At 43.8% G+C, this 24,309-nt stretch overlaps 1 protein-coding gene across 1 annotated transcript; it reads right to left on the reverse strand.

Moving 5' to 3' along the window:
• FAM81B (family with sequence similarity 81 member B) lies at positions 1 to 24,091 on the reverse strand. The gene is made up of 8 exons (XM_086480031.1): positions 24,039 to 24,091; positions 22,130 to 22,373; positions 18,395 to 18,513; positions 13,189 to 13,318; positions 9,528 to 9,634; positions 5,028 to 5,163; positions 2,566 to 2,761; positions 1 to 107 (listed from the first exon to the last, which is right to left on the reverse strand). Exons 1-8 carry the CDS (start codon positions 24,089 to 24,091, stop codon positions 1 to 3), a joined length of 1,092 nt encoding a protein of 363 aa, XP_086336157.1.
• Positions 24,092 to 24,309: the final 218 nt, after the last annotated feature.

A 24,309-nucleotide genomic window follows, 5' to 3' on the forward strand; every position in this document is an offset into this window, starting at 1 on the left:
TCATTGTCTCTTTTTCATGTCTTTCTGAATTTTCTTTTTTTCAAGTTTCAGCTGTGTGTTCTGTATTTGTTTCAGCAGCTCCAGAGACTCATGAATGGATTGAAATCCTGGTAGAAGAATAGGAACAATTAATTGAATAGTGTTTTGATTTTGATTTGCTTTTGATACATTAAAAGAGTCTTTTTTTTTTTAATTTATTTTTGGTAAAGGTTTCTGACCCACGTTTAACACAAAGCACATTAAATCCAAATACCATGGGCATGCATTAGCAGCCTGGATAGCAAGCTCCTTGCTGTAGGAATCGTTGGAATATGTTGGACAACACCAGGCATGATTACACATAGCCATAAACTACCACTGACATCGGATTTGTGGTGTGGAGTAAAGATAATACTGTCATCCTTAAAACCAAGGGCGTTGTTACCCTTCAGGCATATTTTCCTGTCATTAAGCATTGGGGGTTTTTGGTTGGTTTGGCGCTTTTAAGTCCACAGCCCTTATCTTAAATCAAAGACTCTGTGTTCCCATCGGGTACTGACACTGTTGCTCTGCCGCCTGCCTACCAGACAGCACGTTTGAACCACAGATCTCCCGGAAGCTGTAGCGACTGCAAACACAAATTACACTTCATCCGACGTGGACCCTGTTTTGTCATGTGCTTCAGGGAGAAGAGGAGCTCAGCTTCACCTGCTCAGTGTTAGTGCACCTGTATGCAGGTCTGTAAAAAGAAAGAGGGGAGCGTGCAGACACACTTTCTTTCCAAGGCAGAGCTACAGAGCGCCTCATGCCCCTTACTTTGGTCACTGTACTATCAAATATTGTCAACAAATACTGGAAAAGTGGAATTGTAAGCTGCTACTACCTCGATCTTTCCAGATTGCAATAACTTTTATATTCCAACGTTGTAGTTCTTTACGTTTGTCCAATGTGTCCCATAGGTGTTACCTTATTAGCAAGCAAGCAGCCTAACAGTTAATTAAAATTAATTCTCTTCCTCTCGCCTTTTTTTGTTGGTTTGTTTTTCTTAAAACGCTTATTATAACATGACAGCTGATGACATGTTTTTCTTTTTGGAACAGTTGTTTAATGTGTATTAATTTTGTCACTGCTATAGTCTAGATGGCATTCAACCAAATCACTGCATACCGCTCAGAGTTTTATAAGTTCCAGACATGTGTCTCATTTCCAGGATGCCAACCTGAAGCACAAACATCTGCTGAGACAGTCTGAAGGCTGCCTCTGTGCCCTTTGTGCTGCTCCACACTACCTCAGTAGCCCCTTTTTCCCTTTTTTCAGGCGTCAGCCCCTGCCAGAGGACTGCCATGGGAAAGAGCAATCCTTGGGCTTGCGTTTGGACACCAAGCATGGCCAAAGTTTGGTACAAACAGATCTCTTCTATCATTGCTTTCTGCAGGCAGGAATTCAAAGTTGAGAACTCTCCTTTCAGCACCAGAATCTTTTATTCTGATATTGCTTAGCCACAGCTTGCTTTGAGATGCTGTCTCGTGCTGACTCGGTGGTCTTGTAGAAGGCCAAGCCTTCCTGTGCCAAGCTGCAGAAAGATCTTAGCTAATGTAGAGCTTGGTTTGCTACAGCCTTGGAGCAGGGCTTGTAGGTGGGCTGCAGATGATGAAGGAATGGGAGCTGAAGTAAAGAGCTGAGGTCCTCTGTCACAGGCATCTCAGAAGATGGGAGACATACACTTGAGTTTCACGTGAGCCAATGTAGGACCTGAAGCCCTTGTGTGATCATTTTCAGCCATCTGTTCCCTTGGAGAGAGGGCCGAGTGGTTTTTTGGGATAAGCTGATGTGTCCACTGTGTTTCCATGACCAGCTGCAAGCAGAGGGTATTACAGTGGACCAGGTTTGAGTGACACAGGGTCAATCACAGTGGGCAAAAATCTTCCTTGTGAAGGCCATGTGTGTAGTGCCAGGTGGAAGCCTTTCTAATGGCTGCTGAATGTTGAACAGCTGGGATCAATCATCTCAGATTGGTAAAGTGGTTCATGCTCTGTGAGATGCATGACTGTGACTGCCCCCGTATGGAGCCGCTGCCGAGCATTCAGCGATGGCATCCAGCTGCTTCCCTCCTTGCTTGCACAACGTACGGTCTGTGTCGGGTAACTGTAACTCGTCCAGATGCCTCTTTCTGCAGCTACCGTTGGTTCAGAATGGGGAGTAAAGGACGGAAATGATAGAAAACCATCAAACACCACCTCAGCAGCAGAATCTGTGCAAAAGGGAACAGCTTATGCCTCCCAGCAAAGGTTGGGGACCTTGCTAACAGAAGAAATAGGTGCTCTAAAAAATGTGGAAAACAGGTTGTGAAATTGCCTTTTAAATGAACTCTAAATTGAGACTCTTAGGAAGAGAAAGCAACCTGTGTGCAAATGTCATGTTGGCTGTTTGCAAAGACAAGCAGGCCAACCCATAGACCTTTGTGTATGGAATCTGGGGGAGAGAGAGTCATTTTAATGTCTGTCTTTGCTGGAAGGTATTTTCTGGAGCAGCAAGTTACTGTAGAAATTTATTTTAGAAATAAATGGCATGAAAGCCCATCCTCACCTGATCTGTATTCGTTTTGGATTTCCTGAAGCTCCTTCCAGACCTGTCTTTCAAATCTGGTGATTCTTGCATGCAGGTTTTTTTCATCACTTTTCTTCTGGTTCAGCTGCTTTTCGTATTTCTGTGGTTTATCCATTTGTTCTAGCTTTAGTGACAGAAGTAGGAGCTTTTCTTCTACTCTTTTTTCTGCTCTTTCCTTTGAATACATAACACAAGTTTATAGTAAGACACTTTACATTTGCCTACATTAACCTGCCTCCTCCCAGCCACGCATTCAGGCGGTCTCATTCCCTAATCTCATGTGTGACAGCACTGAATAAATGCAGGTAAGGTCTGGCACCCCGGAGGATACGTCAGTCCTCTCCTCCCCAGCGAACCAAATAAACTCAGAAATTTGGGCTGGGCCAGGACGAAAGTGCCTTTGTTTTTGTTTTTTTTTCAGTTGCTATTTTATTGATTGATTCATGTCAATCCAGTGATTTGTTGTCACATTTTGCAGTATGAGACTGGGAACTCAAACAACCTGTTTCAGGTTGCTTTCATGTGCCCGCCTCGGCTTTCTGACCTAAGGGGTGCAACATTGTGGTGTAAACCCAGCTCAGCTGCTGGCGTGAAGAAGGAGGCTGAGCCTTGTAAGAACTACCTAACTGAGGGAGGGCGAGCAGTCCTCTGCCTCTTCTGAGCTCAACACAGCTCTTGGAGGCAATTCCCCCTCCTCAGAGGCATGCTCAAACCCGAGCTGTGCAGCCCCCCACCCCTTCCTTGGTCTTCAACGTGCACCGAGCCCTCTGGTCAACTCCAAATCCGGTCAACATGGTCAAAATCCTCCGACCTTCTTTAGCCCTTGCAGCCCAAGGGAGCCCTGTGGGCCCGAGACAATGGCTCTGCCTCCCAAGGAAGGTGTTTGCAAACCTGGCAGAGCTGTCTGGACCTAAACAGAGTTTAGCACGGTGGTGGGACATGCTCCGAGCAGTACAGGTGGCTGATGGAGTGAGCAGCAGCTCCGGCGATAACTGAGCTGCTGCTCTGCACTCCCAAAACAGCCCCATCACCAGCACATAGCCTGCCAGACCCATCACGCCTCCAGGTCACTGCAGCCCTGGCCTCACACGGGATTGCGTGTGCCCTCAGTCCAATGAAAGGACATGAGCGGGACTGGTGCTGAAGGCAGCTGCCAGCGCTGCCGAGTGGGGATGAGTGCCCTCCTGAAGCTCATCTCCAACTGCTTTTCTCCAGCAGTCGTTCTCTCCAAGGACTGAGCTGTGCTTCCACAGAGGACCACCATGCACGTGTAAGCACACACAGAAGACAAATGCATTCCTTATTCAAGGTATTTAAGAGTGGCTTTGAAAGCCTAAACTCCTGTTGACATTGTGATTTTTGGCACAGCAGTCTCCCTTAGGGGAGAGTAACCACATATATGGAACCATAGAATCATTTAGGTTGGAAAAGACTTTTAAGATTAAGTCCAGCTGCTAACCTAACACTGCTGAGGTGTATTTTCTGCAATACACTCGGTGTGTTTTCTGCAAAATAGTCACAAAAACTGTTAGTGGAGGAAGGGAATTCAAACGGTAGCTTTGGGATAGCAGCTGGCAAGTCAGAAATGTTTTTTATATCTTCCTGGCTGCTCTAAGTGTTGATTGTGTTGAGTAAGAGAGACCATCATCAGGCAGAATAAATGGAGATTAAAGATCAGGAGTGTTTTAGTTCCAGTCAACTTTTGAATCTGGTCTTTGATCGGCAACCTTCATCCTGGCGTTAAGACGTCGTGATCATGTTTCGATTGCTTTTGAACTCTGAAGCGAAATGAGCTGCACACAGCAAACGAGGAAGAGCTTTAAAAGCTGTGAAGTAGTTAATTGAAAGGCATTGGTCCTGTGCCAAGCGCTAACTGCTGCTGTGGAACTGAAACACACCGTGTTTCAATGTACTGACTGCAGGGTGGTGAGGTTTTGTCTGTATTCAAAACCAGGCAGAATTTGTGCAGGCGATCGCTTCCTTTTCTGCACTTATCCATGAATGAAACTGGGTGTTGTTCAGTGGTGGCACTGATGCTCACCCTGGGACAGGGAAATGCCATTGCCAGGTACATCAGGGCTACAGAGGTGAACTGGTGCCACAATCAGGGAAGAATTTATCTCCTGGGATGCCCAGAGCATTGTGGGATCTCAATGAATCCTCAGAAACAAAAACCACTGGGATGAGGCTCGAGCCCTGTTTGAGCAAGGGGTTAAGCCTTATGACTTCCAGATATCCCTTCCAAAATAAATTAATCAATGATCACATGCTTTCTATAACTCATCTCTTTGCTGGCCATGTCGCAAGGCACCTGGATTTGTGCTAGATCTTGGTTTTTGTGTGTACCATTTGGGACCCGCTGGGCTCACGGTGATGGAAGCAGTGCTGGCAGGGTTGGAGCCCACCCCAGTGCCCCGAGCTGCTGTCCTGGCAAGTCTTACCAGCCTGTCCTGCACCGAGTTAAGCAGTCGATGCCTGTGCTGGGCTTGATCTTCCTCAGACCGTGTCAGCTGCGCTTCTGTCCGCTTCCAATGAGTCTGTATCTGATCCCTCAAGTCACTTAGAGTACTTGTCAACCTAAAATTATGGTTATTTTTTTAGTAACAAGACTAAGGCTTAGTCAGTGTTACGGAGGAGTCTTGAGTCACTTGAGTAAATTGTTTAAATTACTCCAAAACTCCTCAATCACTTCCTAACAAGCCCCTAATCTCAATTATTTTATTATTCCTTACCTCGAAGGTTGTGCCTACATGCCAAAATGTCATTTCTGGAGTGTGGTCTACTTTAGGAAAATATCTGAGGGCTGAAAAATGTTTATTTCCCATTTGAATTAACTCTGTTCGAAGCGAATGAAGAAACCACACTACCGCATTGAACATCGATTGCGTTGCTGGGCCTGGGGGAGAGCAGCAAAATCACTTGCGGTTTGAAAATGAAGTTCATGAGGATAAAAAAAAAAGTTTATAACTAAAACAAAAGGAGCATGCAGGATTGTCTTCGAGGCAGTGGCTGGATAGAGATGTGAAAGCCCACCCAAAGGGAGCAGAGCAGGCGGGACCTGGAGGAGGCGGGGAACCACAGGCCAGCGTGGTGAGCAGGCGGATCAAATCTGCAAAACGTCAAGTTCAAGGGAACTGTAGCGGTTAGATTTTGCTCGTCTTATGCTGCAGCATGTAATTTACGTGAACCGTGACATGACATGAACTCAGATCCAAGTTGTAGTCACATATATAAATATTCATGCTTATGCATATGACTTGACTGTAGGAGTGTTGCGAAAAATTTTAATCTAATTGTATTAATTTTTAACACATGCTTGTATGCAAACAGTGATCACTTGAAATTTGTTTGGGCCTCAGTTAGGATACAAACCAAGAGGTAAAGAGCAGGATTTTATAACTAGGCTTCGTGCTTACAGTACTTCCAGTATTTAATGTCACTTCTCAAAAAGGTGTTTGAGTTAAAGTGGTTTTTATACCAAGTGATTGATAACAGCTCTGTATCAGTCTAATGAAGTGATAATTACCATCAGCAGTTACTGTAAATGTGGTAAAAATTGTTAATTGCACAAAATCTCTCTAAGTGATACGCAGTTTGCTGTAGACAGTGTCCTTTCAAGGTCTACATAAGCAGCCTGTCAGGTCAGTTTACCACTATTACTCATTTTAGTAGTTCTGAGATTTGATTTTCCAAGAATCACAGAATCACAGAATGTCAGGAGTTGGAGGGGACCTCAAAAGATCATCTAGTCCAACCCTCCTGCCAGAGCAGGACCACCTAGAGTAGGTCACACAGGAATGTGTTCAGGTGGGTTTTGAGTGTCTCCAGAGAAGGAGACTCCACAACCTCTCTGGGCAGCCTGTTCCAGCGCTCTGTCACCCTCACAGGGAAAAAGTTTTCCGTATGTTAATGTGGAACCTCCTGTGCTCCAGTTTGTACCTGCTGCCCCTTGTCCTGTCATTGGCCATCACCGAGAAGAGCCCGGCTCCATCCTCCTGAGCAGTACTGAGTTTTTAGTCCTACCATGCGTGTGTGAACATGATGCACACAGAGTTTGCTTCCTGGAGCACTAGTCTTTGTTCATGAGGCAAAAAACAAACACTGTGACAGTGCGCTGATGATATGGACCGGTATCCAACCCGAGCACAGGGAGGGAAAGTGCAAAGAGCTTTTCTCAGACCTAACAGTGAGCCATCCGATGGGAATAACAGGAATCACCACCCAAACCGTGTTCTGGAAAGGTCAGGTAGGGGTGGAGACAGCGCTCGGTTGAATCCACTGCTGCCTGCCCCAAGGTCATTGTTTGTAGGCACAGGATCATCGTGCCTGGCGGTTGGCGAACGGGCTGGTCGTTATAGGAGTTACAGCTCTGCTCGACCACCACGGCAGCAACTACAGGACTGGAACCTCTTCAGACAGATCTTTCATGTGGTTATTTTCATATATATGTCTGTAATCTCGAGATTTTAATCCACCAGGCATAAAACAAAGGTCTCATGCCATTGTTTGCGTTAAGATTACCGAACAAATTTGGGGAATATCGTTTAATGGGTGAAGATGAATTAACCATGAACAATGGAACTGATGGCCGGCTTTGTTCAAAGGCTCAAACCCAAACTTTGTTTGGCTGGCAGCTGGTGTTTGACTTTACTTCAATTTCTCCAAAGTTGGAAAAGGGAGAAGAAGGAAATCTTTAAACCTAAAAAATAATTATTTGAGACTCTGTTTAGGCAACTTGGGAAAGATTTGGCAAAGTCTGCTTTGGGGGAGAACTGCAGAAATAACTGACTTTATAGAAAGTTATTTAGCAGACACTGAAAATGATTGCTACAAACCACACCAGCAGTTCCGTGAGGTTACATGGCCTGCGTGGTTCAGGCCAAATGATCACAACAGTCTCTTTGGGATGTGAATCCTGGGAACTGCAGCCGGTGTGTGGCTCTGCTGAGGAGGATGAAGGTGCTGGTGCACATCTTGAGGGGCACACTTGACAGTGGCAAGATGATGATTAATAAATAATACTACTACTATTAATATTAATAATATTAATATTTTTGTTATGACATTAATTATTTCTTATTCATCATGAAAGAGTATAAAGTTTTATTTTATTTTAAACTTTCTTCAATGAGCATCCCTCCTTCATTGAGCTTACAAAAACATATCTAGTAGGAGCGAGGCTCCAGAGACAGGCGATTCACCATAGTCTTTGGCCCAGTAAAGCCTGAAATATTAATAAGGGGATACTTGTGGATGTTTATTAAGAACGTACTCCAGTAATGCTACAATAAATTTTCACATGTGAAAACAGATCTATTGGCAGCTGAACTGACTTTGAGCAGGTGAATGCAGCTACTCCAACCCAGCTGACCCCAAGAGATAAGCATCCACTCCCCTGTGAAGGGCCAAATTTCTGAGCAAGGCACAACCCCTATGAAATCCTGAAATATGTTTAAAATTCTTGCAATTCTGGTTAATAACAGCAGTTTGTACTTCTGCAATACAACTGCCAGCCTGCAGTCAAAGACAACTGGGGCCCAGACAGCGGTATGTCAAGTGAGGAGATAACTTCAGGCTTTAAAGCTGATTTAAACATGCCAAGTTTTATGCAGAAGCTCCAGTCTGTTCCAGAAGTTAAATTTTATTTCAGGTCTATAAAAAGAATACATAAATCTGGTAGACTTTTAAAGGACCAATATAAAAGGAGACAGACATTCCCCAAAGGGCATGCTATTTTAATTAGATTTTATATGAACTGGATTAAAATCTCAATGTCTGGTAAATAAGTATTTTGTATTTTATGTTAAATACACAATACCAGCACATTTCAGTGTCTTGAAAGCCATCTCTTGTCAAGCTTCTTATTTCTGATTACCATTTCAGTAAGGTCTCATTAACTTTTGAGAAACTCAGCATTTACTTCGATTCAGTTTTCCAGTTTCCTTCTTTTCTGGTGTTGTTCTGTTCTTTGTTCCCTCTTATTTTGGTTTCATTTCTTGTCCCTTTCACATCATCTTGGTCTCCATTGTTCACCGATCTCTGCCTCTTATTTCACCTTCCCTTTTCCCAGTTTTATTCGTTGCCCAATTTAGGTGTTATTTCCCTGTTCACCCCGATTCCTTTTCCTATTCTCTTGAGAAGAACTTTCTTCTGTTCAAAGTTCTAGCCTATTTTTACTTCTGAATACATTTCAGATAAAATCTTAATCAAAATAAGTCTTTATTCAAATACTTCCCCATTTTAAGGAGTGGAACTCTTGCCTTCGAAATATCATTGTTGCAGGATTACTATAATTAGATTTTCACTTATTTGTCCTGTGTCTGCTATTCAATGCTGGGCTGTTTTGCATTGTTCTGAATATGGATGCCAGACACTTCTGTTCATTGCATCCTTCCCCAGAGCTCCGTCCTCTCTAAAACTCATCAAAATTAAAATGGCACCCTAAGGATACTTCTGCATCCGGAACAGTAAAAACATACTAGGTAAATAAGAAAAGAATAAATCACTTTTGCCTTGTGCCTGCCTTTCTTCAGCAGCACCCCTGCACTGGGTGGCTGTCTCCGAAATGGGCAGATGGTGCAAGCGCATAAAGAAAATATCTTGTTCTGCACATTAGGCAAATCACAAATTAGCCCCAATTATAATGGTAAATAGTGTCTTTGTATTTGCTGTCTTTCTTTTAAGTATGGAAAGTTAATTGGTTTCATACTTTTCTTCTTACAGGGTGGCATTTAGTGCTTCATTTTAACAATTAGCTTGCAAGACAATATGCTTTCATTATGTATTTTCATTATTTTATGGCATAGATCTTCATTAACCTTCTCTTAGTGTTTTGAATGGATGTTAATTAATGGGTTTGTTTTGCTGTTTCATGGCAACCTGTTCATCACACTAAAGCATTCAGGGTGAATTATCATAATGAAAAACCCTCCATCACCTACTTGAAATCCAGAAGTTGCAATTCGTGATGTTGGTCTCCCTGGACTGTCTTTAGATTCGAGCTTTGATCAGAGTTGGAAGTCTCTATCTTGCCTAATAGCTGCATTACCTAATAAGAATTGAACAGAGAATGCCTTTATGAGCCAGACCATGAGCACTTACATTTAAGTATGCATTATGATTGCAAGCATGGAAAAAAACAGCTAACATCAAGGTGCAGCTTCCCAAAAATGAACTTTTCTCATAAATAATTTCATTCAGTAAAGACTGAAAACTTGAGCTCAGTCACCAAGGCTGTAAGACCTGCTGAAGTCAAAGTCTTTGTGGATGCAGGCTTCGCAATTAGATGCATGGGTCAGCAACGCTCTTTTTATTTGAACAAGGCACTGGGCGCCACTCAAATCTCCCCAAAAGTGGATGGACAAGTCTTTGGAAACATGTGTGTGTTGAAAAGTATTGGCTGTCCGACACCTAATGGCATCCCAAGAAGAGTGAAGGGAGGAGAGGCTCACCCACAATAACAGCTGCTTCAGTACCAACAAAAGGTGGTACCTGGGGGGACCCCATCCAAAGAATCTCCGCACCCTGCCACATCTGGGCTGGGTCGCGCGTCCCCGGCTTTAGCCTGCAGGATGTCCCTGGTACCTGATGCTCTCCTACAGTTCATGGGTTGCAGATGCCCTTTTCAGGGGCTCAGTCATTGCTGGGGGAAGCGAGATTGCTTCACCAACCTGACCCGCGGGCTGGGGGCCGTCAGCTGGGGTGCAGAGAACAAGGTAGATTCATGAGGTGAAGCCAAGGTCACCCCACATCCTGCAGGGACGGACACGTGCGTATTCCCCCTTGGTGGTGGTGCCCTGACCCCATTGGGCCCTACAGGCAGGAAAAGCTGGAAACATCCCATCTAAGAGTTGTGATTTCAGCCCTCAGAGGGTCTGTCAAGCCAGGGCCCTGAGCTGCTCATCCATCATCTGCACACAACTGACTTTGCACGCCACAATTTGTGTGAAAATGTGACCCTGTGGGCTCCCGATGCATCGCAACGCAGCACAGCGGAGCGGTTTGGAAACGCTGTGGATGCTCCAGCCATTGCATCTGCTATTTCAAGAAAAGTTGGATGTCCATGTGCCTCTGGAAGATGGAGTGCAAGGGACTCTGGAGACTAGAAGCCACCAGACACCCATTTCTCATAGGACCTCATCCTCCAGGAGTTTTTCCAGCACAACCTGGATTACATCACCCACCGCTGCAACTTGATCTTGAAGGGCAGTCTGATGCAAGGGATGAAGGATTCAGGCTGCCTACTCTCAGTTAATTAATAAATTAAAGGGGATGTGAAATCCCAGCAGTTTTCTTCAGAGATTTTACACCAAACAAGCATAAAAAATCGCTGATGAGACACCATGGCCTGCTTGGTAGCTGTGACACATCCATGTCAAAAAGGCGCCAGGGAAGACTCATTGCACTGACTTGGTACCCTCTTCCTTTGTAGCAGTGGATGATTCTTTTTCAGGAATCCTTTCTTCCTTTCCACCATCATACAAGAATATTTTTTTCCCTTTGCAGCTCATGAATTTTCTTCTGCATCCTGCTCCATATCTACCCTGACTTATTTTTACATGAATTTGTGTAAAGTTTTATGAGATTCTGACACACACACCTGCTCCCTTCCCCATTCCCAGGTGAAGAAGAACATTTTTCATAGGTATCCAAGGAGACAGACATCCAAACATTGTCTTTTTAACAGAATTCCAGGTAAGATATCTTTGTTTAAGTTCTGTCATGAGTAATTTTTCCTTGGAGAAGAGGACCTTGGGTAGGTGAGGTACACGATGACTGGCATGGTGCCTTGTACAACAGAAGATACAGCCAAAATATAGTCATGAGATTATATTCAATACCAGAGTGGGTGAGAAATTTAATGTCCCACATCTGCACAATCCTGGCAGGCACAGGTGATGTCTAGTTTGGAGCAAGAGCAGGCAGCCATCATGCTGCAAGTTTAGAAATCTGATTTTTCCAGTACACCTGAGTTCTTGTGAAATATTACTGCAAACACTCCTGATCCAGCTAGAGACTCCAAAACTGCTACTGAGCGTAGCGAACCTCTCACGAGGAAAGGCCAGCTGTAAGGAATGACAGGCAGTAACAGCCATTACCCGCTGCTGGCTTACCAACTCCATGAAGAAAAAACCCCACTTTTACACAAAATACCATTTTCCAAAACATTTTCTGTGTTACAGTTTCAAAAGCCCTTGAAATACTGCCCAAATGAATATGGAAATAGATATATGCTATTAGATGCCTCCCTGCCACCACCTTAAAACTAGAGAAAACCCGGTGGATTTAGATGGCCTTTTTAGCTCCAAAATGCCTGCAACTGGAATTTTCTAATGCACTTGAACATAAATTATACTGGAAACAGTAGTGGGTCATTTATGATCTGAGGATCCCCAAATCCCAGAATATTTTTATTGTCTGTTAATACCTTACATCTATTATAACTGCCTCTCCAAAGTGGAGGTCAGTAGCCAGTCACATCCTTCAGGGGTCTGTCCTGGGACCAATAACTATTTAATGCCTTCATCAATGGCGTAATGGAATCAAGTGAACTCTCAGCAAATTTGCAGATGGCACCAAGCTGCGTGGTAGGGTTGATTTGCTAGAGGGAAGGGATGACCTCCAGAGGGACCTGGACAGGCTGGAGAAGTGGGTCCGTGTGAACCTCATGAAGTTCCACAAGGCCAAGTGCAAGGTCCTGCACACGGGTCAGGGCAACCTCCAGTATCAGGACAGGCTGGGGGTGAAGAGATGGAGAGCAGCCCTGCTGAGAAGGACTTGGGGGTTCCGGTGGACGAAAAGCTGCACACGAGCCATCAATGTGCGCTCGTAGCCCAGAAAGCCAATCGCATCCTGGGCTGTATCAAGGGCAGCATGGCCAGCAGGTTGAGGGAGGGGATTCTCGTGCTCTGTTCTGCTCTGGTCAGACCCCACCTGCAGTGCTGCTTTCAGCTCTGGGGGCCCCAGCACAAGACAGACACGGACCTGCTCGAGTGCGTCCAGAGGAGGCCACGAAGATGCTGAGGGGGCTGGAGCAGCTCCCCTGTGAGGACAGGCTGAGAGAGCTGGGGTTGTTCAGCCTGGAGAAGGCTCTGGGGAGACCTTAGAGCAGCCTTCCAGTGCTGAAAGGGGGCTGCAGGAAAGGTGGGGAGGGACTCTTCATCAGGGAGTGTGGTGATGGGATGAGGGATAACGGTTTCAAACTGAAAAAGGGCAGATTTAGGTTAGACACAAGGAAGACATTCTTCCCTGTGAGGGTGGTGAGGCATTGACACAGGCTGCGCAGAGAAGCTGGGGCTGCCCCCTCCCTGGCAGTGCTCAAGGCCAGGCTGGACGGGGCTGGGAGCAATCTGGTCTGATGGAAGGTGTCCCTGCCCGTGGCAGGGGGTTGGAACTGGATGAGGTTTAAGGTTCCTTCCAACCCAAACGTTTCTATGATTCTGTGATTGCACAGTATCATGGAAAATATTTTTTTATTAAAAATCCTGATATACTGTATAAATACCATATCAGTCTTTAATATTGGTCAGCAATTAAGAAGCTGTATCTGTATATGCATAGTCACCACTCACCAGGTATTTCACTGTAGGCTTCTCTACTCACCTTCTTTTCAAAGTCGCCAACACAATTTTTGAGGGCATGGTGAAGGCCGTAAATCTCTTTATCAGTCTTCTGGGCCTCACGCCTGATAACACTGATGTCTCCCGACAGCTTCGCAATGCTTGCCTCGCATCTGCAGTCAAACCAGAGACGAGAGCCTCTGCAGCGGGGGGATGCAGGAGCGTGGCTGAAGGCAGATGCTAGTCTCCATGTGCTGCCACTGGATAAAATCCAGCCCCCTGGGACCACCCCGGCATGTAGCAAAATAGACAGAGACACCCCATTGCAACAACCCTGATCCCAAATCTGCTTCCAGACTTTATTGCCCACTAAAACACTGCTGGAAGTGACGGCGAGGAAGCAGGAGGCGACCAGAGGCAATGCCCTCCACAGCGATGCCTGTGGGGTCTTTATACCACAAACCTCCTTGTGGATACATCCACAGCTCACCCTGCCAGGTCCTCCCTGTTTTCCCACTATCGAACCCCCATAAATTAAGTTAAATCTGAAGTGTAAATCAAGAGGCTAATCTGAACTCCGAGCATCCCCAGCTTTTGGATGCCTACCAGGAGAGATGGCACGCTGCTGCCACAACCACCCCAGCCTGCAGCCTCCGCTGCCTGGACACAGGTGTTGCGCACGAACACTTTTAGATCAAAAACAACCCTTGCTGTTTCGTAAGGAGCATTGGTCATTTGCTCTTCAAACTCTTTCAGTTGCATTCTCTGAAATATCCCGTCCCATTTAAAATGGACAAATGAATGATTTGAGACTGGTGGCATTAATTGAGTAGCTCAGGGTTTGAATAACATTCACAGCTATTCTTTCCAGGTAGAATGAATGACTGTTTCAGCCCCTGTCTTTCATGTGTGTATATACATACACACACACACACACACACATATATATACACACACACACGTCATGTAGATGTAGTATATATGTGCCATATATATATATTTAACATTAAGCAAGAAGATTTTCAGTGTATGTGTAAATATACATATAACACTATACATATACTTAACATGAGCAAGGAGACACTGACTTCCACTCCTGCACCCGTCCTTCACGCTGCCCCCCCCCAGAAGTAACTGTCTGACCCATTGCTGGTAGTACTTAAAACAGAAGTGTGGAAAAAAAGCCTTAAGGGCACAAAGTAGTGCACAATTTAATATAAGCAAGAGAATAGAAGCTGAGTGAGGAAAACAGGTAAGTTTTAAAATGCCAGAGAAATTATCCTCCAAAGCACCACCACTGAATAAAGCCGATGCTGTTGACAGACAATGGAGCTAAAGAGAAATTTTGACAGTTTAAATAGACCAGCTTTTTGTCATCTCCTGATGATGCTTAGATATAGTGATACACCTACAGAGCATGTAGAGCAAGGAAACAAAAAAAAAAAAGTTACTGCAGATAATAGAGGCTTTGTACAAAGGCCAGAACTTTGATCAAAAGAAACCATTGATTTGGAAAACAAGTACAAAAAAGCTGCAAAGGTGAACATGGATCTGGAGAGGGAGGGGGCTGTTCCAGAGCTGGCTGCCATCACAGCTTCTCCAGCTGCAAACCTAGAAAACAAGCCAAGAGCCTGGCGAGGGGAGGGTGCAGGGGGACCACGGTCAGACTCAACTTCAGTTGCAAGAGAAAGAAACCTGAACATTGTATACTTAAAAATAGAGGATTTGATGACAGGATCCAGAAAGCCTGAGAAGAAGGCTTGCAGTGTGGTACTAATGCAACTACATCTGCATTACTGAGCAACCTGGGGGTTCAGAGTCCAGCTTGGGGACCCGTAGACGTGGTGAGCTCTGCAAAGACCCTCAGCACTGCTGGTGTGCCTGAAGTCTCTGGGCCAGCTCAGATCTCACTTTCCCAACATGTAATATCGTTATTATGTGCAGAGTAGTTAAATGCATTATTGCTGTGTGGCAGATTGAGTCTGGAAGAGAATGGGGATACTTGGGACTTGCTTCGATCTTGCTCTAATTTAATATTTCACATAGGAGACATTCCGCAGCTTACAGTGAGATCATGGGTTTCCAGTCGTACAGAACAGGGGCTGCAGAGTGTGCAAGCAGCAGTGCAGACGGGTGGGGAACAGTACAGAAAGTGTCCTCCTATGAGATTTGCAGATGAATTAAAATATAAAGAAATAAAAGCCTCTGATGGTTATACCAAAGCACTTCGTTAAGAGATGGGGATATAGCTACCTGCTGTATGTTCAAGGAGCTTTATCCCCCAAAGTCATGGAAAGAACAGTATTCTTTGGACTACCATAATTGCCAAAGTACTGCGTTTTCTGAAGGATCGAGTAAGTTCATGGGTACATAACAGTGTTTTGATAGTCTAGTACTACGTTGGACTTTTTCTCTGAGCAACATAAACGCTCACAAGAAAAACAAGTACAACACAACCATTGGTGTGAACCGTGTTGTTTATTCATTTGTGCATTTATTTGTTCTTTTGTCAGTGAGGCTGACGAGAATGAATTAATATATATCAGAAGTGTGTCTTTTTTTTACAGTTGGTTGCCTAATTTTTGTTACTGTAACGCACATTCCCATGCCCACATGAGTGAGTTAGAATACAAAGTATGTAGTTAATTCAATGGGAATGACACTATGGCTGGAATGCTGAAGGTTGGTTTTTTAAAGATGGCTGCTGCTCGACACATAAATGATTACATGGCGTAGAAACGTAGTCAGAAGGTCCAAGAATTAATGGACAACCACCTCAGTAGTTGCCAAGAAGTCTCCATGTATTTTGCAGGGAAAGATAGAGTAAAAGAATAGACACGATTTGAATTACAAGAGCTAATCCACATGAATCCTTTACACAAGGCAGAATACAGGACGATGAATCATCCACTGTGAGAAAGAGCAGTGGCTCCATTTAAGGTTCATTTCACCCCAGATAGTCTTAGATTAATGTTAGACTACAAATCAAGAGGAAAACTGTCATCACAAGTTTGCATTTGGAAGATTTCTATTAATTCAATAAATGTAAATTATATGAGCACGTACATTTTTCTCTAGCCACTATGGGCTCTCTTTAATATACATAGAAATTCCAAATTCTGAAAGTCAAGATCAACAAAAACCAAAAATATTAATCATCACTGTAATGGCAGTCCTCTCTATCTCAGTTCTGGCTCACTCCTCAACCATGACGCTGGGGGCAGGTATGCAGCTAAAGGTTGGCATTTCCAGAGGGGAACTTCAGCAGCAAGAAAAACAAGAAAGTGCTGATGATTCATGATTCCTGTAAAACTATACCATGCTTTAGCTTCATGGCAATCACTCGTGTAAATCTGCATTATAATGTTGCTGTTGAAATGTCACTAGAACACCAGCTGTGGTTCTGCAATACCAGGTTTTGAAGAAGCTATAGAACCTGCCATTTTCCTTTTTCTCACCTTAAGAATAAATGGGATCTAAGGACTTCATTTCCAGCATCATAAGATGATGGCTTTAGTGCCCCCATCATAGTTTTTTATGTGCAATATGTGTTTTGGGATACTCCTTTATACCTGTGGGAAAGGCCAACCTGCACATCCGAAAACTGGGCAAGGAAGGGGGAGGAAGAAGGACCTCATAAAAAGTGTTGTTGTGGACCTCCACGAGGGCTCAGCCTCTTGTTTCTTCTGGTTGTTTTGTGTTGGTTTTTTTTTTAACTTACATAAGCAGAACTGGTCTCGTCATTTTTTTTCCCCACTATTGCCCCATTTTCCTGTTTTCCCCAAGTGCTTTTTCTTTCCTCTGCTGCAGGCAAGTGCTTGAGCACAGAAGATGGGAGCAAGTCCCAATGTAGCTGGCAAAGGGAAGCATCATGCCTAGGAAAGCACTAGGAAAAGAGGAGCAAGACACATCACCCATCAAATGTTATGGCTTTGCTAAAAGCGTATTGTCTAGAGAGTCTGCCGACCTGAATTTGAAAACATCAGGAGGCTCTTGCAGGATCACCTCCTACTTTGCTCCAATGCTAATCAGCCACAAGGTTAAAAAAAAACCCTGTCTTTTTCCTGCCAACTTTGAATGTGTTGGCTTCAGCTTCTCATTTTGGATTCTTGGGTCTCTCTGCAGTAGTCTGGAGTCCTTTGGTACTCTATGATTTTTTTCTCTCCTGGAGAGAGAAATGGAAATTAAATCATCGCCAGATTTTTTTTTTTTTCCTGTAAACTATACATAGATGTATAATTCTCTCAGCCAGAAATTTTCCACATCCCACCATCATATTGCTGTCTCTTCTTTACACCATCTCAAGATTTTAATTTCAGGAAGGGAACTCTGGGCTCAGTACAGTGTTCTGGTATCAATCTCTGTGCCATACGTAGAGCTAAAATAACCTCCCTATTCACTGGTCCTCTGCTTCTCTTGTTCAAGGCCATACTCCCAGCATTTCTGATGGTAAGCTATTTACCTGCTGTATTCCCCAAACTTTTCAGGGGCCACTCAGTAGTGGAACAGTCTCTTGTTGGGTTTATAAAATATATTTTTTTCTCAATAAGCCCACGTTGACAATAATCCTGGTTATTCTCTGTTACCACCTCACTTGACTGACTTTTGTGTTATGCCCAAATGTCAATAGTAGTGTTTTATAAGAAAAGCATATGACTGGCCTCTGGAGAAAAAAAAAATACTAGAAACATCCCAGTTCAGGGAGATATCTTCCTTAGTGACTGCTTTTTCTGATATATCAGTTCGGACAGTTCTTAATCCACGTGCTCTCTTGATACTGCATAGCAGAGTTTAACTTTGTCTTTCTCTTAATCATAATATTTTGTGTTACAAAGCACCCCACCTACTTTATGTGTACGCAATTACTTGTGTCAAAGAAAACGTATCATCTTACCCAACAAAGAAATCAAGTTTGCTCAACAAGAGCTACTTTGCAAAGAGAGGAGGTAAAGGTTTTATTGAAACAACAGAATTACAGCAGGAGGAAATAACCACTTCAGTTGAAGTCTATCCAGACTGGAGAAGAAAAAAATTCTCTAAAATGTTAAGTGTGTGATGAAGAATGAGACAGGAAAATATATATTTTTCCCTGGCTTGTTAATTTTTCTAACATGGAGAGTGTGAAGCACAGATCTGGCACTAAAACGAAGATACAAAACGAGTGAGAAGTACATTCATGCCCACTCTGAATCTGCTCTGCACAAATCAACCAGCAGAGATGAAAATGAGGGCCACGATGCATTCCTTACCTTGCCACTCTTCCACGCAGGTCTCCAAGACCTTGGATGTATTTATGGTCCAGACTTTGAACAGCAAAAGTAGTTGCTACTGCAGCGCCATCCCTTGTTCTTATTTGCCTCTCCAAAACCTGTAAATTCAAGACCATTAATGCACTGTTGTTTTTCTACTTTTTTTTTTTTTTTTCATTTAAAATAGAGTTCAAAGCGTCACTTATGACAGCAGGTCTGAAAGGTTGGTTTTCTTTCTTGCAGAAAGTAACACTGTATTTTTCTCTCAAAAATCTCTATCTGCGTGAACAATATGCCAGTTTTTCCCTTAAAACCCCGTACTTTTATGTTGAAAAGTCTAGCACACAAAAATTAGGAAATGCAAAAAGTAGGAAATTAATTCAATTCTCCTCCTGAAACATCCACAGCCCCTAATAAATAACATACAGGCTTTTTTAAATCAGGCTGCTTTCAACAGGGAATAGGTGTTTCTAGGAGAGAGGCAGTATCTAAGCTGAGTGTTCTGCAGCAGCCTGAGGGCATTGCAGCAAGGCTTTGCAGGGTGGACAAGGCAGAGCAGAGGCAGGAGCAGGAATTTTGCCCCGAGCCCAGTCTTCCCACGCTGCAAATGCACGAATGACCGTGTCCAAGTTAATGCACCGCCCTTGGGATGCGAGAGAGGATGCCCCGTACACACACAGTCCCGCACAAGGCAGGTTTTGGCTCCAGAGAAAGCACGGACCGGCTGTTAGAGTGCATTACAGATACACCCACCCAGCCCTGAAGAAGGATGTGGGCCAATATAAGCAGCTCTTTAGTGTCTGGTTTTACCCTTACTGTTCAGTATGTGGCCGGGTACCTGATTTGTTGCACAGCACTAAAAGTCTGATCTAAAGACGGAAGGAGTAACCGCCCTGCAGGCTCTTCTGAAGTGGCTCATCCTGATGGTATCTGAAAGTGTCACAAGCATTAATTTTAGGAAGCCCTTGTGCAGCTCATGTGACCTTTTACAGATACGAGCGGAGGGGGACAATGGTTTCTAAAATCTCCTGATTTTACTTCTGAGGTTGAAAGGAGAGGCCTGAGGCTGACATTTCAGTGTAATTCAGCACTACACAGCACTTAACTTGGTCAAAGCACGGCTTTTACCCTTTTTAATGCAAATATCCTGTTTGTGCAAAAATAAGAGTGGCTTTTGTTGGTTTTTTATTCGAAATGTTCCCCACTGAGTGATTTTTTTTTTTTTTTTTTTTTTAATAATATAGGAAAGGATGGATATCAGGGAAAATTTCAGCTGTAAATGCTTAAAGTTTGGCAAAGTGTTTGCAGATGGGTTTGCCCGTAGCGCAGGCTCGTCCCACCTCCGGGGCTGGGGGAGGGCACAGGGACAGTCCGGTTGGGTTTCAGCAGGGTTGTGCCAGTGCCCTGAGCTCGTGTGTCTGGACGCGGCACCAGAGCCCCTTCCCCTGCAGCCACGTCCCTGTAAACAGAGTCAGGGAAAACATTTCCCCGTCTGCTGCAAGCAGGGAAAGTGCTGTGGCAAATGCAAATATCCCTAGTGCCGAGTGGTGCACTAGGTGCACTCCTGCTTGGAAGGAGACACTTCAGCATCCATCCAAAGCAGGGCACAGCTGAGCGGAGAAAGCTGTAATAACTGTGGAGCAAAATGCGATTCAAACCTGTCATTCATACAGCTATTCCTGAATAATCCTGCTCCCCGCCCCCAGCCCTGCACACTGAGTATGGATAACTGAAATACTGAGTATACTGGGTATATTTTGGGGTATACATTCCTGGTTTTGCTATGTGCCAGAGAACAATGTTCTCAAAGGGTTGAACGTACAGCACAACTGGTATTTTTGGCAATAGATTTGGCCACTTGAGTCTGGTGCCACAAGTCCATGAAGGTAGAGGCACAGAATGGAACCACCACTCCCTCTCTGGCAAAAGTAGGACGAGGCGCTTGTTCTTTAGGATGGAAAGCAGTCACCTCCTATTTATCGAGGGAGATGGATATTCTCCTTCTCCAGCTAGTTCCCTGGGCTCCTGGCAGCGCTCCTGTCCTAGAGGTCACCACCTCTGGGCCAAAAAAGAGCCACGGGCACAATGCCACGCATGTGACTGATGGTCACCCATTACTCTGTGTGCAGCCCCTCCACTGAGACACAGTTATCTCATGGCTGTTACCAGAGATGACACCAGGCATGTTTCCCCTCTGGTTTTTAGTATCGATGCTTTTCTCTTGCCGTTTGCAATCCTCTCCTGGATGGCAAAGGACATCTTTGTCAAGGGTCTGCTCATTTTCCACCTGGCACTAATTGCTTTGATGTCCCTGGTGCAGCGACGGCCAGGGCATTTTTCTGGCTCTGGCAGAGGGGTGTGTTTATTCAGGCTCAGCTTCATTCCTAGTGGCAACGGCATGCCAGCGTCTTCCCCAAAGCAGGCTTTTTTAGAAGATATTCTTGCTGCTTTGGGAAAGATTTGGAGTACGAGTGAGTCATATTTCCTGGCAGATTCTTGTTTTCTTTTTTTTTTTAAGTTGAGAAATCGACATTGCTCAACCACTCTCATTTCCTGCGTGCCAGGAGCAATTCATCAAACCTCCACTAATTCTGTAGTGGCTTTGATTGACATGTCTCACTGTGCTGCTTTCTGTGTGGCTGGTGCTCAACCCTTGTCAAATCCTCACAACCGAAACACACAAAGCAAACAAGCACCTGAGATTAGGACCTAGAGAAGAGTAATTTCAAGGGAAAAATCAGATTTAGATGCTGATAGCATCTTAGGCATTTTCCTAGCAAAACAGTCTTGTATGTACTTGATCCGGATAGGGTTAGAGGAGCTGGATGGTTAAAATAAGTCAATGGTTTTATAGCATTTCTTATCACCATAGGATCAAAATCTGGAAAATAAAATCAGTATGAAATTAACACAGACCCTAGTTTTAATTCAGATTAATTCCAGGTGAGCCACAAGTGAATACTTCTTGAGATAAATGTACAGAAGATCAAATATTTCTCCATGACAAACAAAACGTATTGTGAATTTACTGGCATTTTAAGACATTTAACACCTCAAAGGACAAAACAAATCTCTGGAGAAGTCTACTTCAGGTTATTTTTATATTTTACATCTTTGCCCAAAAGGTGTTTGTAAATTTTGTATACAATTACAACAAGTAATAGCAAATAATCAAAGATCTTTAGCAAGGAAAAGGGCATCCCATGCATTTCCAGCACAGAACAATCAGTCAGTTTAACTAGAACATGAACCTGAACATTCATTCTTGTCTGCACTGAGCCTTGTGAAGAGTTTCAACAATATTTGATTATGTCTGCATGCAGAATTTTGTATAAAGTGGTATCTGCATCAGGAAAACTAAGAAGTAAACCCAAACTTCAGTCTTGATGTTACACGTTAGATGAAAATACACCTAGCTGCTTATTTCCCTCGAACTCAATCTCCTGCACTCCAACAAAACTGAAAGCAAATAGAATCTGAACTTTTGAATTAGAACACTACCAAAACTCATTAATGTATTAATCTGCTTTTTATTCCATTTTACTTTCCTTTTTTTTCACTTTACTTTCCCTAGTCCCCTCCCTTCTGTTTTCTCAAGTAACTGAAAGTGCCAGTATATAGGAAAAATCAGAATTTAACTAAAACATAGCGGTCATGTCAAGTACTTTTCTGCTCCTGAAGCCAATATTAGTGCTGCGCCATGAAAGCAGGGAAACGCTCCTTGGTATATATTACCTCAATGTCCTGGCTGAGATTTTTGACAATGCTCGTAATGGTCTGGAGGTGGTTTTCCAGCAGCTGATGGGCAGCAGTCTCCCCATGCTGACACCCTTTACTTCCCTGGAGGTAGGAGACGATATCGTCTTTGATTCGGAAAGCCTGGTGGAGGAGGAAAGCCGTGGTCCTCTCCTGGCTGGATAACCGCTCTTCCAGCAGGCGAGCCCTGTCTCCAAGGCAAAGAGGAGGGGAAGGGTCTCTCCTGTGAAAACCAAAAACCTCGGTGTCACACCAGTCATGGCAAGCAAGACAAGAGACGTGAGTGTTGGCACTCTCTTGTCCACAGCTGGACAAGTCTCAGCCCCGGCTGTCCAGATTGTCTGTTGTACCAGGGGCTTTGATGCTCCTGTGCATTTTTTATGCATCCCTGCAATACCACTAGTAATAACAACCTCTCCGCGCAGGGCTAACATTTGGGCATTGGCTCCATTAATGGCCTTGGTGATCTAAACAACATTTTTGCCGCTATTAAGCAAAACCCACACAGCTTAAGGACCTGGACTTATTCTTAGAGGCTTTGAGGTACTTCCAAAATGTGTCACCATTGCAATTCTCATTTTAAGCTCTTGGTATTTCATTTTAAATAAAGGCAAAAATGGAACACTCGCAGTGGCCACTTTCGACAACACCCCAGTGGATACAGTGGTGCTCGTGCAGAGCATCCCCAGCAACATGCCCTGGCTGAGAACGGGCAGAAGGAGAGCTCGTGCCAAGTACAGCAACACTTGTGTTTGGTTTTCCTTTGTGTTACTTACACCTACTCACTGGAAATAACTCTGAAATCCTAATGGTTTTCTTACAGCTACCCCCTCCCCATCCGCCTGTTGAAATGCAGAGGAATGAGCCAGGGGCTCAAATACACTCAGTGAAACTGCATATAAATAGAGAAGAGAGGAAGGATGTTGTGAGGATCTGAGACTGGCAGGTATGGAATGAAGCTCAATTTAGACAGGAACAATCTGGAGCTTGAGGGAAACTGGAGCTACAATTTACTTTTTTGTAAAAAGCCAGAGAGAGATTTAATTACTGCAGAACTTTGGGGTTGCATGTTATCCAGAAAATGAAGGGGGTTTTATGACTTAGTTTAACCTGAATGACGTATTTTTTATGCTCTCAATGCTATATGAAGTACCCTTTCATCACACAGTTTAGCTAAACTCTGTAGCTTAATGATGAAGAAAAATACCCAGTTAGTCATCTGGGAAAGAAGTCGTATGCGTTTTCACTTGATCTCTGCTTTTAGACTGCTATAAATAAAAGTTCTGATGTAAAAATAATTTTTAAAAAAGAAAGGTGAAAAGAAAAGAGTTCAGCTACCCTATTCGATCAATATACAAAATGTGAAGGTGACAGTTTAATGACTGAATTGTGCCTAAGGAGGCTCTGCAACAAATCTTACAGCCATATGAGCTGCAATGATGTTCTGCAGCTGACTTATGTCTGTGTGTACCGGAAGCTACTTTACACTTGTCTGCACAATTTAGGTTTTAAAATAAGCATAAGCTTTGGTAGGCGTGAAGTACCAAGAAGATCTGAACACTTAATTTCAATTATTGGGAAAAAATCTAAATATCAAAATGACCAGCTGAGGTTGTGTGAGCTCTTTTCTGCTAGTGACAGCAGAAGTCACTAGCTGAAAATTAAGTGTGTCCACAATCTACTTTTTCCCCTTCTGTTTTCAAATGCATCTTGTTTCTCACAAACCATCTTTTTTTAAAAAAAAAAAAAAAAAAATTTAGAGGAAGATGGTTGCATGAGAATGTAAGTTCAGTGAAGTCCACTGGTGTACAGCTTACTCTCCACAGCCAACCTCAAGATTTAGGCTTGAGGTCTGGTTACGGCAGCTTAATAAGTTACACAATCTTACCTGCCTTGTCCGTGACCATGATTGTAGATCATAGCACACATGGAATAGGACATCTTAACTCAAGGCACTCCTTATTAAGTCAGAAACGAGTCTTACCAAGTTGCATTTTTTGTGTCTGCAGCCAGCCACATGCAGTATGGCTGTGCTGGCATGCAGCAACGCAAGAGCAATGGCTCAGTTTGAGCCTGAGCCCTGCTAAGAAGTTGTAAAAGACTTAAATGTATCATCTCTGAAGCTTAATTCCCCTTAGCGTCTCTGCCTTTTCACCTGC

Source organism: Leptosomus discolor, chromosome Z, assembly GCF_034619465.1.
Source record: "Leptosomus discolor isolate bLepDis1 chromosome Z, bLepDis1.hap2, whole genome shotgun sequence".
Taxonomy (NCBI): Eukaryota; Metazoa; Chordata; class Aves; order Leptosomiformes; family Leptosomidae; genus Leptosomus; species Leptosomus discolor.

Excerpts from the sequence above, each read along its gene's own strand:
- FAM81B (XM_086480031.1), bottom strand. The coding sequence starts at position 24,091 with ATGTCCTATTCCATGTGTGCTATGATCTACAATCATGGTCACGGACAA. Across the intron at positions 18,514-22,129 it reads ATCTCAGCCAGGACATTGAG|GTTTTGGAGAGGCAAATAAG; the intron begins GTAATATATACC and ends TTGAATTTACAG. Across the intron at positions 9,635-13,188 it reads TTGGCGACTTTGAAAAGAAG|GTAATGCAGCTATTAGGCAA; the intron begins GTGAGTAGAGAA and ends AATTCTTATTAG.